General features: G+C 25.0%; 1 protein-coding gene across 7 annotated transcripts in view; it reads right to left on the bottom strand.

The window, feature by feature from the left end:
* LOC145296047 (regulating synaptic membrane exocytosis protein 2-like) overlaps positions 1-16,924 on the bottom strand; it is an 874,180-nt gene that overhangs the window by 10,839 nt on the left and 846,417 nt on the right. For all 7 annotated transcript variants that reach the window (XM_080142091.1, XM_080142092.1, XM_080142093.1 and 4 more), the window contains 2 exons: positions 3,705-3,846; positions 1,040-1,236 (listed from right to left, as the gene is read on the bottom strand). In XM_080142091.1, coding sequence (XP_079998217.1) covers positions 1,040-1,236; positions 3,705-3,846 — 339 coding nt within the window. The remainder of the gene's footprint in view (positions 1-1,039; positions 1,237-3,704; positions 3,847-16,924) is intronic.

The raw sequence follows: 16,924 nt of genomic DNA, 5'->3' as shown, positions 1-16,924 counted from the left end.
TCAACAAATATTTAGAGAAGGAAATAAATCAACAAATATTTAGAGAAGGAAATGAATCAACAAATATTTAGAGAAGGAAATAAATCAACACATATTTAGAGAAGGAAATGAATCAACAAATATTTAGAGAAGGAAATGAATCAACAAATATTTAGAGAAGGAAATGAATCAACAAATATTTAGAGAAGGAAATGAATCAACAAATATTTAGAGAAGGAAATGAATCAACAAATATTTAGAGAAGGAAATGAATCAACAAATATTTAGAGAAGGAAATAAATCAACAAATATTTAGAGAAGAAAATAAATCAACAAATATTTAGAGAAGGAAATAAATCAACAAATATTTAGAGAAGGAAATGAATCAACAAATATTTAGAGAAGGAAATGAATCAACAAATATTTAGAGAAGGAAATGAATCAACAAATATTTAGAGAAGGAAATGAATCAACAAATATTTAGAGAAGGAAATGAATCAACAAATGTCAAAAAAGAGAGAAGGAGAGAAGAGTTGAAAAGCAAAAGAAAAATAAGAAAATGGTAGTGCAAAAAGGTAAAGAGGTTTGGGTTTGGCAATAAAAAAGAACATACTTGGGGAAAAGTATAAATTCATACCTCCACCTCTGGATCAAAATAATAGCATAGACTCTCAAATGTTGTTTGTGCAACTAATCTAAGAAAAGGAAAACTTTATCTCTTAAATATCTCTTAAAGTTGACTTTAAGAGATATTTATCTTCTATTTGAATGTTGACCCCCCTATTTACATAGGTTATTTTTCTAAGTTTATCTATTTTCATCCTAATTGTTATGAATTAAATTTGTAAAATAAATGATATTTAAATTCCAACACAAGTTCATGAAACCAAATATAATTTTTTGAAAAGAGCTCATTTTGATATGCATCACATTCGTTTTCTCATATTAATGATAAACATTTTTTTTTTCTAATGAAAATATTTGCCTCTTATGCAAAAGTAGGAAAAGATAGTTTAAAAAGACGTCAATATTTCTAAAAGATAAATACATAACAAATTACCAGGTAAGACTTTGGCACCAGGTTTGGCCATAAGACCACGTGCTCTGATTACTTCAACTTCTAAGTGACCTTTTCGGTCATAAAGTCCAAGTTGTATTTCTCCAAGACACGGAGCTCCAAGCACCTGTCTTCCCACCAGTTGTGAAGGCCCAAGGCCTTCAACAAAATCGCCGTAGTGACTCGGAGGTAGCCACATTCTACAAAGATAAAAACAAAATAAATAAGGAATAAACATTTTAAGATAACTATTTTTTGTTTAAAAAAAAAGCACCACAACCTAATTTTAAAATTGTTTAATATGTTGAATATATGAAACAATTTTTAGTTGATCACCATAAGTTTTTCTTGAAGTAAATCTTTGGTTTTATGTAAAAGTGTAAAAAAAAAAAAAATTGAAATCTGCCAAAATAAATTTTTCATTTTTTCTTGCAGATTTTGTCAATTTAATCAAATACTTTGTATGCATGTTCAGCTGAACGAAATGACTCATCATGTTTCTTTTTATAAATTTCAAAAATGGGATAATGCAAGCACACCAGCAAAATTGTGCCAATTGGATAATGTTACGGCTATCACATTTTACACATGTTAAGTTAGAAAATGATCCGTCTTATTCATGATATATAATATATTAAAAAAAAAAAATTCTTTAAATTCCAATTTTCAAAACAAAGAAATAATAATTTTTCATCTCATGAAAATCTTAAAACCTCTTTCTTCAAAATAATAGTTAAAGACAAAATCCTTTTATCTTGAGAAACTCCCATTTCCCTTTTTTCTTTTGAGATATAGTAGAATCAGTTTCCATTCAATTTTCTTGATATAACACGCATCCAAACTTTGCTGCAAGGGGAAGTTATGTTTTGATTAAAAGAAATTAGACTTCACGACCCAACTGATAGTTCATGCCAATATCCCCAAATAATTGAAGAGACTGAATTATATGTAACTTTATTACATTTTCAACTTGACAATATCTCAAAGTCAGTTTCATCTACAGAGAGGGATATTATTTTCTGAGGTACAACTTCTCTCACCAACTATACCAGATCATTGCAATCCATAGAGAGGAAGTATGCCTTCCTACATCAGAACCTCCAGAGACAAATGAACATTTTTCTTGTCTGTGGAAATACATTTTTTTCCAAATTATATATACATCATCACAAAGATAAATACTACTTTGCTTTCACTCTGATTACATATATTCATATGTTCTCTACCAAATATTGCTACGTTAATTATACTTCCCTTATAAATAATTCTTTTACATTTGCTTCTGTATATTTAGATATTCCTTATGTAAATATTAGAACTTATATAATCCTTTATATTGGTGTTGTTCCTTCCAAAATTCCGAATTTATCAAAAGTAAATTATTTAAAAAATCTTTTTTTTATTTACTCAGGAAATTTAATATCAGTGTGAAAGTATAATCCCACACAAATCACATAGCCATGATCCATAAAAGTATAAAGTATAATCCCACACAAATCACATAGCCATGATCCATAAAAGTATAAAGTATAATCCCACACAAATCACATAGCCATGATCCATAAAAGTATAAAGTATAATCCCACACAAATCACATAGCCATGATCCATAAAAGTATAAAGTATAATCTCACACAAATCACATAGCCATGATCCATAAAAGTATAAAGTATAATCCCACACAAATCACATAGCCATGATCCATAAAAGTATAAAGTATAATCCCACACAAATCACATAGCCATGATCCATAAAAGTATAAAGTATAATCCCACACAAATCACATAGCCATGATCCATAAAAGTATAAAGTATAATCCCACACAAATCACATAGCCATGATCCATAAAAGTATAAAGTATAATCCCACACAAATCACATAGCCATGATCCATAAAAGTATAAAGTATAATCCCACACAAATCACATAGCCATGATCCATAAAAGTATAAAGTATAATCCCACACAAATCACATAGCCATGATCCATAAAAGTATAAAGTATAATCCCACACAAATCACATAGCCATGATCCATAAAAGTATAATCCCACACAAATCACATAGCCATGATCCATAAAAGTATAAAGTATAATCCCACACAAATCACATAGCCATGATCCATAAAAGTATTGAATAAAAGAAAATGCACAAGATGGTTTCCAGAATCCAGGTTCAAGGATTAAAACCTGCAGGATGAATCATGAGAAGGAAATTTAATAAAGCTGAATTCCTGAGCATTGGAAGCCGTTTTTGATACAAACTCAACTTATTTTGAGAACTTTGCATGGACTACAATGTTAGTCATATTAATACTATTAATTGAAAAGTCTGTTAAATGGACCCCACATTATTGCTCTTATTTGTTATGATGACACAAAGGCAGATACTACACATTGGATCAAAGTTGAACAAATTAATCTTTCGCTTTTGTAGTTAAAATTAATGTTCAATAAACCTTTTCTAAAGTTTAATCAAGTCTCGGTCTTTCATTACAAAATAGGTTGAGTTCTGATCTTTTTTAATAGGTTTTTATTAGGTATAAATAACCCCCATGAACAGCTTTCTGATCAGCCACTCTAATTTAATCGTGACTTTTTTCAAATTAAACATTTTCTGTGATTTTATTGGTGACTATGTTGCTAAGATTAGAAGAAAAATGTTTCTACATACACTGTTGATTCTATACTGCTGATGCTACCCATGCTGCCATCTGTAGATTCACGGCTGCCTTGTTTTATCAACCTATTTCTCAGTTCTAAACCTCCTCCAACTTCTTCACTGCGTTGGACAGAACTCTTCTTCTTATTTGTTTCTGAAAAGACACAACCAACAACAAGAAGTCATGATCTCCAAACTTTAATATCTGAAAGAGATAATGAAAATATGCAATAAACATGTAAAAGACATGCATTATTATTTAAACAAGATAAATTAATGTCTATGATGTAAAAAGATTACTCAGAATTTAAACTGTACATAAGTAAAAATGTCTTGACATGACAAAAGTAAAATAATTATATAAAATATAGAAGCATGTGAAAGTTACAGATCGTCGATTATCTGAAATGACAAAGCACATGCTTATAGTGACTGTATCAAAGTAAAATAGTTATTTTCTAAGTTGAAATTGACAATAAAATGAAATATATTTAATTTGTTGTCTATACTTAAAATTTTAAAATGTTATAGCAAATGATTTTCTAAATTTTAAAATGTTACAGATAAATTATATATTTCCTCAGATGTTTGGGAATATCAGATGTTGTAATTTAATAAATAGAAGTGATTGTAAATTCCTTTTCTTTAATAACCATGGGAAAGATATGAATTAATTCCTCTTCTCTCCAGTTATGGGTGAAATATCAGGATAAACTAGATTCTCAAGCCTCATTAGGGAAATTAATCTAGGAAAAAAGAAAGCTTTATAAACTGGAGTAAGCAATGCCAGGTCAAACCTTGCTGACATGTTTTCGAAGGTTATCTATTGCTCTTCAAAACACGAGGATGCAGATCAACCATATTGCTCCAATCTGAAAAAATTTTTCTTTTTCTTTTTTTTTTTAATTGAGGGTAGAAAAACGTGTACATAAAAGTGCAATATTCATTTCCTAACAAATTAGATATTTCACTTCATATTTGATAATACCAACTAATACTTTTACATTCAGTAATTTGCTGTGTAATATGCTGAAGTTATATGGTATAATGCTTAATAGCACTAACCCTATTACAAGGTTAACAAAGAATGATTTATTATGTAAGACATATATCTAAAAATATTTAAGAAAAAGATAATTATAGTTCAAAGCATTATGTTTGTTTTTGGATATGGTCTTAGTACCAGTCCTTTGACTTTGAAGCAAAAAATTCTTGACAAGCTTCTTAAACTTCATTGGAAGATTCAATTGAAAACAACTTAATTTAGTATTGTATTGATTGAAATAAACCAGAATCAAGTTGAGTGAGGCTTAGATGTTTAAGTTAGATGTTACAGAACTTTTATTTAATCTTTCTGGCATTATGCATCTTTGCAGGAAGAGTTGCTAGTTTTAGTCTTTTGATGAAGTTTAATATTAAACTTCATTAAAAGACTAATATGTTAAAAAGTTTTCAATTAAAAGCTGACTGATTTGTATTTTGACCAAGTCTAAAAAGCTTGCAAAATATTGACAGAATGTTGTTGACAATAATATTCCTCATTTTGAAGAATAGTAGTTGTATTTTGAATAAAAATGTTACATAATAAAGTTCTTTTTTAAGCATAACAAACAAACTTTTTTCACAATAAAACAAATTCAAAGTTTTTTATTAAGTTGAAGCGAAAGTTCTTGCAGAATTTTTAATTAAGATTTCCAATTTTAAAATAAGTTTTTGTTATAATACATTTACTTTGTATATCATTTTAAAGAGCTCTTTTCACTCTATCTAATTGTTTAAATTACAATCGTTTTAAATTAATTATGTCTTCGTTCAATACAATATGGAAAAAAGTAAATTCACACAATTTTCTTATTTCAATTCAAGCTAGGCCAAAAAGCTACTTAAACAGCTCATGATATCAATGAAGCATTTGGCCCAGTCGAAACCAATTCATTGGATGTTGATGACAATTAAAAGCCTTAGTCGAAACCAATTCATTGGATGTTGATGACAATTAAAAGCCTTAGTCAAAGCCAATTCATGCGCAACTGTTCTAGAACTTACTTCTGAATTTGATGTAATGTATACAAGGATTTCCAATCACATGAGAGAGATTGGAAAGACTAAAAAACTTGATAAATGGGTGTCTCACGAATTGAGCAACAACCAAAAGAAACGCCATTATGAAGTGCCATCTTTGATTCTTTTACGCAACAAGAACGATTAATTTCTCAACCGGATTGTGACTTTATGATCAAAAGTGGGTTCTTTACAGAAAACTGGCAATGCTCAGCTCAGTGGTTAAACACCGAAAGAGCTCTATGAAACTTCCCAAAGCCAGAGTTGCATCAAAAGAAGGTTATAACTGATTGTTTCGTTGTCTGTGACTGGTCTCATCCATTACGTTTTTTTGAATGCAGGCAAAACCAATAAGGTGGAAAACAAATGGATGAAATGCACCAGAAACTTCAACAACAATACCCAACATTAGTCAACAGAAAAGGGACAATTCTCCTCGCTGACAATGCCTGACCACATGTTGTTAAACCAACTCTGCCGAAGTTGAACGAATTGAGCTATGAAACTTTGCCTCATCCGTCATACTCTCCAGACCTCTCACCTACCGACTACCACTTTTTCAAGCATCTTGATAACTTTCTGAATGAGAAATGCTTAAAACATCTAAGCGATATCAAAAATGCCTTCAGCGACTTCATCCCACCAGAACACATGAATTTTACGTTATTGTGCTGACAAAAGTGTGTTGATTCTGATGGTGCTTATTTTGACCATTAAATTTTTTTTGGAGCCGAGATATATTCATCTGAATTTAAAACTAAAAAAACGCAAGAACTTTTTTATCAACCAGATAATTAAGATTCATTGTGTAAAATAAATTATTTTCTTTACTTTTTTTTTTTATAATTCTATTAATAGAATACTTCTAATCTTTTGAAATTTTCAATAAAATCTTGAAATTATTCAATATAGATTTTAAGAAGACAAAAAGGAAAAAATAACTCAAGTAAAATGATATTATTTTAGCTGGAATCATTTTAAAATCAAACAAATTAAAAGTAAACTTAAACCAAATGAATGATGATAAAATGAAATATATCATAAAACAATGAATATAAGTTCGAGGTCCAAACAGAAATCAGTTGTTTCATAAGTAAACCTGATGAACAGGTGTCGCCATCTTTAAAGCTGGGTGAAAATTGTTTCAGAAGTTTTAAGCTGTAAAAATATTGATTTGATATAAAATGTTAAATTTGATGTGTATTAAGTATGCGATTTGATATTAAGTGTTTGATTTGACATGTATTGTAAGGTGTTCGATTTGATGTGCATTAAGTGTTGCACTTGATGGTGTCCAGTTTGATATGTATTGTAAAGTTTAATACTTAATATACCTTGCTAAGTATTCGATTTGATGTGTATTAAGTGTTCGATTTGATATGTACTGTAAAACAATATACATTAAAATGTATATTGCTAAGTGTTCAATTTGATGTGTATTAAATATTACATTTGATATGTATTAAGTATTACATTTGATGTGTATTAAATATTACATTTGATGTGTATTAAGTGTTGGATTTGATGTGTATTAAGTGTTCGATTATATGAATAGTGATAAGTGTCCGATTTGTGCATTAAGTGTTCGACTTGATGTATATTAAATGTTCACCTGCTAAGCATACGATTTCATTTATATCAGGTGTTCGTTTTGATGTAGATTGCTACATGTTCATTTGATGTGTATTAAGTGTTCAATTTGATGTATATTAAATAGTCAACTTGATGTTCGATTTGAGGTGTATTGTTCAGTGTTGGATTTGATGTATATTGCTAGGTTTCAATTTAAGTGTAAGATTATTCTGTGTATTAAGTGTTCGACTGGACGTGTATTGCCAAAAGTTTGCATTGTCATGTATTAAATAATAGATTTGATGTATATTGTTAAATGTCTGTTTGGTAATGTATTAAGTATTTCGTTTGATGTATATTGTTAAATGTCTGTTTGGTAATGTATTAAGTATTTCGTTTGATGTATATTGTTAAATGTCTGTTTGGTAATGTATTAAGTATTTCGTTTGATGTATATTGTTAAATGTCTGTTTGGTAATGTATTAAGTATTTCGTTTGATGTATATTGTTAAATGTCTGTTTGGTAATGTATTAAGTATTTCGTTTGATGTATATTGTTAAATGTCTGTTTGGTAATGTATTAAGTATTTCGTTTGATGTATATTGTTAAATGTCTGTTTGGTAATGTATTACGTATTTCGTTTGATGTATATTGTTAAATGTCTGTTTGGTAATGTATTAAGTATTTCGTTTGATGTATATTGTTAAATGTCTGTTTGGTAATGTATTAAGTATTTCGTTTGATGTATATTGTTAAATGTCTGTTTGGTAATGTATTAAGTATTTCGTTTGATGTATATTGTTAAATGTCTGTTTGGTAATGTATTAAGTATTTCGTTTGATGTATATTGTTAAATGTCTGTTTGGTAATGTATTAAGTATTTCGTTTGATGTATATTGTTAAATGTCTGTTTGGTAATGTATTAAGTATTTCGTTTGATGTATATTGTTAAATGTCTGTTTGGTAATGTATTAAGTATTTCGTTTGATGTATATTGTTAAATGTCTGTTTGGTAATGTATTAAGTATTTCGTTTGAGGTATATTGTTAAATGCCTGTTTGGTAATGTATTAAGTATTTCGTTTGATGTATATTGTTAAATGCCTGTTTGGTAATGTATTAAGTATTTCGTTTGATGTATATTGTTAAATGTCTGTTTGGTAATGTATTAAGTATTTCGTTTGATGTATATTGTTAAATGTCTGTTTGGTAATATATTAAGTATTTCGTTTGATGTATATTGTTAAATGTCTGTTTGGTAATGTATTAAGTATTTCGTTTGATGTATATTGTTAAATGTCTGTTTGGTAATGTATTAAGTATTTCGTTTGATGAATATTGTTAAATGTCTGTTTGGTAATGTATTACGTATTTCGTTTGATGTATATTGTTAAATGTCTGTTTGGTAATGTATTAAGTATTTCGTTTGATGTATATTGTTAAATGTCTGTTTGGTAATGTATTACGTATTTCGTTTGATGTATATTGTTAAATGTCTGTTTGGTAATGTATTAAGTATTTCGTTTGATGTATATTGTTAAATGTCTGTTTGGTAATGTATTAAGTATTTCGTTTGATGTATATTGTTAAATGTCTGTTTGGTAATGTATTAAGTATTTCGTTTGATGTATATTGTTAAATGTCTGTTTGGTAATGTATTAAGTATTTCGTTTGATGTATATTGTTAAATGTCTGTTTGGTAATGTATTAAGTATTTCGTTTGATGTATATTGTTAAATGTCTGTTTGGTAATGTATTAAGTATTTCGTTTGATGTATATTGTTAAATGTCTGTTTGGTAATGTATAAAGTATTTCGTTTGATGTATATTGTTAAATGCCTGTTTGGTAATGTATTAAGTATTTCGTTTGATGTATATTGTTAAATGCCTGTTTGGTAATGTATTAAGTATTTCGTTTGATGTATATTGTTAAATGTCTGTTTGGTAATGTATTAAGTATTTCGTTTGATGTATATTGTTAAATGTCTGTTTGGTAATGTATTAAGTATTTCGTTTGATGTATATTGTTAAATGTCTGTTTGGTAATGTATTAAGTATTTCGTTTGATGTATATTGTTAAATGTCTGTTTGGTAATGTATTAAGTATTTCGTTTGATGTATATTGTTAAATGTCTGTTTGGTAATGTATTAAGTATTTCGTTTGATGTATATTGTTAAATGTCTGTTTGGTAATGTATTAAGTATTTCGTTTGATGTATATTGTTAAATGTCTGTTTGGTAATGTATTAAGTATTTCGTTTGATGTATATTGTTAAATGTTTGTTTGGTAATGTAACAAGTATTTCGTTTGATGTATATTGTTAAATGTCTGTTTGGTAATGTATTAAGTATTTCGTTTGATTTATATTGTTAAATGTCTGTTTGGTAATGTATTACGTATTTCGTTTGATGTATATTGTTAAATGTCTGTTTGGTAATGTATTAAGTATTTCGTTTGATGTATATTGTTAAATGTCTGTTTGGTAATGTATTAAGTATTTCGTTTGATGTATATTGTTAAATGTCTGTTTGGTAATGTATTAAGTATTTCGTTTGATGTATATTGTTAAATGTCTGTTTGGTAATGTATTAAGTATTTCGTTTGATGTATATTGTTAAATGTCTGTTTGGTAATGTATTAAGTATTTCGTTTGATGTATATTGTTAAATGTCTGTTTGGTAATGTATTAAGTATTTCGTTTGATGTATATTGTTAAATGTCTGTTTGGTAATGTATTAAGTATTTCGTTTGATGTATATTGTTAAATGTCTGTTTGGTAATGTATTAAGTATTTCGTTTGATGTATATTGTTAAATGTCTGTTTGGTAATGTATTAAGTATTTCGTTTGATGTATATTGTTAAATGTCTGTTTGGTAATGTATTACGTATTTCGTTTGATGTATATTGTTAAATGTCTGTTTGGTAATGTATTAAGTATTTCGTTTGATGTATATTGTTAAATGTCTGTTTGGTAATGTATTAAGTATTTCGTTTGATGTATATTGTTAAATGTCTGTTTGGTAATGTATTAAGTATTTCGTTTGATGTATATTGTTAAATGTCTGTTTGGTAATGTATTAAGTATTTCGTTTGATGTATATTGTTAAATGTCTGTTTGGTAATGTATTAAGTATTTCGTTTGATGTATATTGTTAAATGTCTGTTTGGTAATGTAACAAGTATTTCGTTTGATGTATATTGTTAAATGTCTGTTTGGTAATGTATTAAGTATTTCGTTTGATGTATATTGTTAAATGTCTGTTTGGTAATGTATTACGTATTTCGTTTGATGTATATTGTTAAATGTCTGTTTGGTAATGTATTAAGTATTTCGTTTGATGTATATTGTTAAATGTCTGTTAGGTAATGTATTAAGTATTTCGTTTGATGTATATTGTTAAATGTCTGTTTGGTAATGTATTAAGTATTTCGTTTGATGTATATTGTTAAATGTCTGTTTGGTAATGTATTAAGTATTTCGTTTGATGTATATTGTTAAATGTCTGTTTGGTAATGTATTAAGTATTTCGTTTGATGTATATTGTTAAATGTCTGTTTGGTAATGTATTAAGTATTTCGTTTGATGTATATTGTTAAATGTCTGTTTGGTAATGTATTACGTATTTCGTTTGATGTATATTGTTAAATGTCTGTTTGGTAATGTATTAAGTATTTCGTTTGATGTATATTGTTAAATGTCTGTTTGGTAATGTATTAAGTATTTCGTTTGATGTATATTGTTAAATGTCTGTTTGGTAATGTATTAAGTATTTCGTTTGATGTATATTGTTAAATGTCTGTTTGGTAATGTATTAAGTATTTCGTTTGATGTATATTGTTAAATGTCTGTTTGGTAATGTATTAAGTATTTCGTTTGATGTATATTGTTAAATGTCTGTTTGGTAATGTATTAAGTATTTCGTTTGATGTATATTGTTAAATGCCTGTTTGGTAATGTATTAAGTATTTCGTTTGATGTATATTGTTAAATGTCTGTTTGGTAATGTATTAAGTATTTCGTTTGATGTATATTGTTAAATGTCTGTTTGGTAATGTATTAAGTATTTCGTTTGATGTATATTGTTAAATGTCTGTTTGGTAATGTATTAAGTATTTCGTTTGATGTATATTGTTAAATGTCTGTTTGGTAATGTATTAAGTATTTCGTTTGATGTATATTGTTAAATGTCTGTTTGGTAATGTATTAAGTATTTCGTTTGATGTATATTGTTAAATGTCTGTTTGGTAATGTATTAAGTATTTCGTTTGATGTATATTGTTAAATGTCTGTTTGGTAATGTATTAAGTATTTCGTTTGATGTATATTGTTAAATGTCTGTTTGGTAATGTATTAAGTATTTCGTTTGATGTATATTGTTAAATGTCTGTTTGGTAATGTATTAAGTATTTCGTTTGATGTATATTGTTAAATGTCTGTTTGGTAATGTATTAAGTATTTCGTTTGAGGTATATTGTTAAATGTCTGTTTGGTAATGTATTAAGTATTTCGTTTGATGTATATTGTTAAATGTCTGTTTGGTAATGTATTAAGTATTTCGTTTGTCTGTTTGGTTATGTATTAATTATTAAATTGGATTTATATTGTTAAATATCCGTTTATGTTTATTAATTATTAAATTTGATTTATATTGCTAAATGTCTGTTTGGTCGTGTATTATTTATTAAATTTGATTTATATTGTTTAATGTCTGTTTGGTTGAGAATTAAGTATTAAATGTTATTTATATTGTTAAATGTCTGTTTGGTTGTATATTAATAATTAAATTTGATTTATATGGTAAAATGTCTGTTTGGTTGTGTATTAATTATTAAATTTGATTTATATTGTTAAATGCCTGGTTGGTTGTGTATTAAGTATAAAATTTGATTTATATTATTAAATATCTCTTTTGTTGCGTATTAATAATTAAATTTGATTTATATTGTTAAATGTCTGTTTGGCTGTAAATTAAGTATTAAATTTTATTCATATTATTAAATATCTCTTTTGTTGCGTATTAATAATTAAATTTGATTTATATTGTTAAAGGTCTGTTTGGTTGTGTATTAATATTAAATGTTATTTATATTGTTAAATGTCTGTTTGGTTGTGAATTAAGCATTAAATGTTATTCATATTGTTAAATGTCTGTTTGGTTGTGTATTAATAATTTAATTTGATTTATATGGTAAAATGTCTATTTGGTTGTCTATTAATTATTAATTTGATTTATATTGTTAAATGTCTATTTGGTTGTGCATTAATTATTAAATGTGATTTATATTGTTAAATGCTGGCTTGGTTGTGCATTAATTATTAATTTGATTTATATTGTTAAATGTCCGTTTGTTTGCGTATTAATTATTAAATTTGATTTATATTGTTAAATGTGTGTTTGGTTTTGTATGTATAATTAAATTTGATTCATATTTTTAAATGTCTGTTTGGTTGCGTATTAATTATTAAATTTGATTTATATTTTTAATGTCTATTTGGTTGTTTATTAACAAGTAAATTTATTTAATATTGTAAAATGTCTGTTGGGATGTGTATTAATTATAAATTTGATGTATACTGTTAAATGTCTGATTTTGTATTAAGTATTAAATATTATTCATATTGTAAAATGTCTGACTGGTTGTTTATTAATTATACAATTTGATTTATATTGTTAAATGTCTGTTTGGTTGTTTACTAATTATTAAATTTTATTTATATTGTAGCATGGCTATTTGGTCGAGTATTAATTAAATGTGATTCATATTGTTAAAAATCGGTTTGGTTTGGAATTAAATAATAAATTTGATTCATATTGTTAAATGGTTGTTTGATTGCGTATTAATAATAAAATTTGATTTTGAAATGCCTGTTTTCTTGTGTATAATTAATTAAATTTGATTTGTATTGTTGAATGTCTGTTTGGTTGTTAATTAATAATTAAATTTGGTTTATATTGTAAAATGTGTTTAGTTGTCTATTAATAATTAAATTTGATTTATATTTGTAAATGACTGTTTGGTTGTGAACTAATGATTAAATTTAATTTATATTGTTAAATGTCTGTTTGGTTGTGTATTTAGTATTAAATTTGATTTATATTGTTAAATGTCTGTTTGGTTGTGTCTTAATAATTAAATTTGATTTATATTGTTAAAGGTCTGTTTGGTTGTGTTATTAAGTATTAAATTTGATTTATATTGTTAAATGTCTGTTTGGTTGTGAATTAATAATTAAATTTGATTTATATTGTTAAATGTCTGTTTGGTTGAGAATTAAGTATTAAATGTTATTTATATTGTTAAATGTCTGTTTGTTTGTGTATTAATAATTTAATTTGATTCATATTGTTAAATGTGTATTTGGTTGTGTATTAAGTATTAAATTTGATTTATATTGCTAAATGTCTATTTAGCAGTTTATCAATTATTAAATGTGATTTATATTGTTAAATGTCCGTTTGGTTGTGTATTAATTATTAATTTGATTTATATTGCTTAATGTGTGTTTGGTGTTGTATTAATAATAAAATTTTATTCATATTGTTAAATGTCTATTTGATTGTGTATTAATCATTAAATTTTATTTATATTGTAAAATGTCTGTTTGGTTGTGTATTAATAATTTAATTTGATTTGTATTGTTAAATGTCCGTTTGGTTGTGTATTAATTATTAAATTTGATTTATATTGTTAAGTATGTGTTTGTGCATTAATTATTAAATTTGATTTATATTGGTAAATGTCTATTTAGTAGTGTATTAATTATTAAATTTGATTTATATTGTTAAGTATGTGTTTGTGCATTAATTATTAAATTTGATTTATATTGTTAAATGTCTATTTAGTAGTGTATTAATTATTAAATTTGATTTATATTGTTAAGTATGTGTTTGTGCATTAATTATTAAATTTGATTTATATTGTTAAATGTCTATTTAGTAGTGTATTAATTATTAAATTTGATTTATATTGTTAAGTATGTGTTTGTGCATTAATTATTAAATTTGATTTATATTGTTAAATGTCTATTTAGTAGTGTATTAATTATTAAATTTGATTTATATTGTTAAGTATGTGTTTGTGCATTAATTATTAAATTTGATTTATATTGTTAAATGTCTATTTAGTAGTGTATTAATTATTAAATTTGATTTATATTGTTAAGTATGTGTTTGTGCATTAATTATTAAATTTGATTTATATTGTTAAATGTCTATTTAGTAGTGTATTAATTATTAAATTTGATTTATATTGTTAAGTATGTGTTTGTGCATTAATTATTAAATTTGATTTATATTGTTAAATGTCTATTTAGTAGTGTATTAATTATTAAATTTGATTTATATTGTTAAGTATGTGTTTGTGCATTAATTATTAAATTTGATTTATATTGTTAAATGTCTATTTAGTAGTGTATTAATTATTAAATTTGATTTATATTGTTAAGTATGTGTTTGTGCATTAATTATTAAATTTGATTTATATTGTTAAATGTCTATTTAGTAGTGTATTAATTATTAAATTTGATTTATATTGTTAAGTATGTATTTGTGCATTAATTATTAAATTCGATTTATATTGTTAAATGTCTATTTAGTAGTGTATTAATTATTAAATTTGATTTATATTGTTAAGTATGTGTTTGTGCATTAATTATTAAATTTGATTTATATTGTTAAATGTCTATTTAGTAGTGTATTAATTATTAAATTTGATTTATATTGTTAAGTATGTGTTTGTGCATTAATTATTAAATTTGATTAATATTGTTAAATGTCTATTTAGTAGTGTATTAATTATTAAATTTGATTTATATTGTTAAGTATGTGTTTGTGCATTAATTATTAAATTTGATTTATATTGGTAAATGTCTATTTAGTAGTGTATTAATTATTAAATTTGATTTATATTGTTAAGTATGTGTTTGTGCATTAATTATTAAATTCGATTTATATTGTTAAATGTATGTTTGGTTGTGTATTCATTATTAAATTCGATTTATATTGTTAAATGTCTGTTTGGTTGTGTATTAATAATTAGATTTTATTTATATTGTTAAATTTCTGTTTGGTTGTCAATTAATAATTAAATTTGATTTATATTGTTAAATGTCTGGTTGTGTATTAATAATTAAATTTGATTTATATTGTTAAATGTCTGTTTGGCTGTGTATTAAGTATTAAATTTGATTTATATTGTTAAATATCAATTTTGTTGTGTATTAATTATTAGATTTTATTTTAATTGTTACATGGCTATTTGATTGAGTATTAATTATTAAATTTGATTTATATTGGTAAATGTATGTTTGGTTGTGTATTAATAATCAAATTTTATTTATATTGTAAAAGGTCTGTTTGGTTATGTATTAATTATTAAATTTTATTTATAGTGTTAAATGTCTGTTTGGTTTTGTATTACATATTTATATTGATTTATATTTTTAAACGTCTGTTTGGTTGTTTATTAATAAGTAAATTTATTTAAGATTGTAAAATGTCTGTTGGGATGTGTATTAATTATAAAATTTGATGTATACTGTTAAATGTCTGATTTTGTATTAAGTATTAAATTTGATTCATATTGTAAAATGTCTGTGATTTTTATTAATTATAAAATTTTATTTATATTTTTAAATGTGTGTTTGGTTGTTTATTAATTATAAAATTTTATTTATATTTTTAAATGTGTGTTTGGTTGTTTATTAATTATAAAATTTTATTTATATTGTTACATGGCTATTGGTCAAGTATTAATTCAATTTGATTCATATTGTTAAAAATCCGTTTGGTTGTGTATTAATAATTAAATTTGATTTATATTGTTAAATATCCGTTTGGTTGTGAATTAATTATTAAATTTGATATATATTGTAAAATGTCAGTTTGGTTGTGTATTAATTATTAAATTTGATTTATATTGTTAAATGTCCGTTTTGTTGTGCATTAATTATTAATTTATATTTTTAAATGTCTGTTTGCTTGTGTATTAAGTATTAGATTTGATTCATATTGTAAAATATCTGTTTGGTTATGTATTAATTATTAAATTTGATTCATATTGTCAAATGTCTATTTGGGTGTTTATTAATTATTAAATTTGATTAATACTGTTAAATGTCTGTTTAATTGTGTATTAAGAATTAAATTTGATTTATATTGTTAAATGTCTGATTTGATATATATTAATTATTAAATTTGATTTATATGGTTAAATGTCTGTTTGTTTGTTAATTAATTAGTGTTTGATTTGGTGTGTTAAGTGTTTGATTTGGTGTGTTATTAAGTGTCTTTTTTTGTTCTGTTCAACTTGATGTATATTGCTAAGTTTTTAATTGAATTTGTATTGCTTATTGTCTCATTTGATGAGTTGTAAGTGTTCCATTTGATGTGTATTAAGAGTTCAATTTAATGTATATTGATAAATATTCGATTTGATGTGTATGAAGTGTTTGGTTTAATTGTGTTGTTAAGCATTAAGTTTGATATGTGTTGTTAAGTGTTCAATTTGATCTGTATTAAGTTTATAATTTCATGTGTATATTTTAGTGTGCAATTTCATATGTGTTAAGTTTTCGATTTGATGTATATTAATGTT

This window comes from Euprymna scolopes, chromosome 16 (assembly GCF_053919585.1).
Source record: "Euprymna scolopes isolate OS-2025 chromosome 16, ASM5391958v1, whole genome shotgun sequence".
NCBI classification, from domain to species: Eukaryota; Metazoa; Mollusca; class Cephalopoda; order Sepiida; family Sepiolidae; genus Euprymna; species Euprymna scolopes.
The sequence above is the reverse complement of the archived record's forward strand: the minus strand, read 5'-3'. Positions and strand labels throughout refer to the sequence as shown.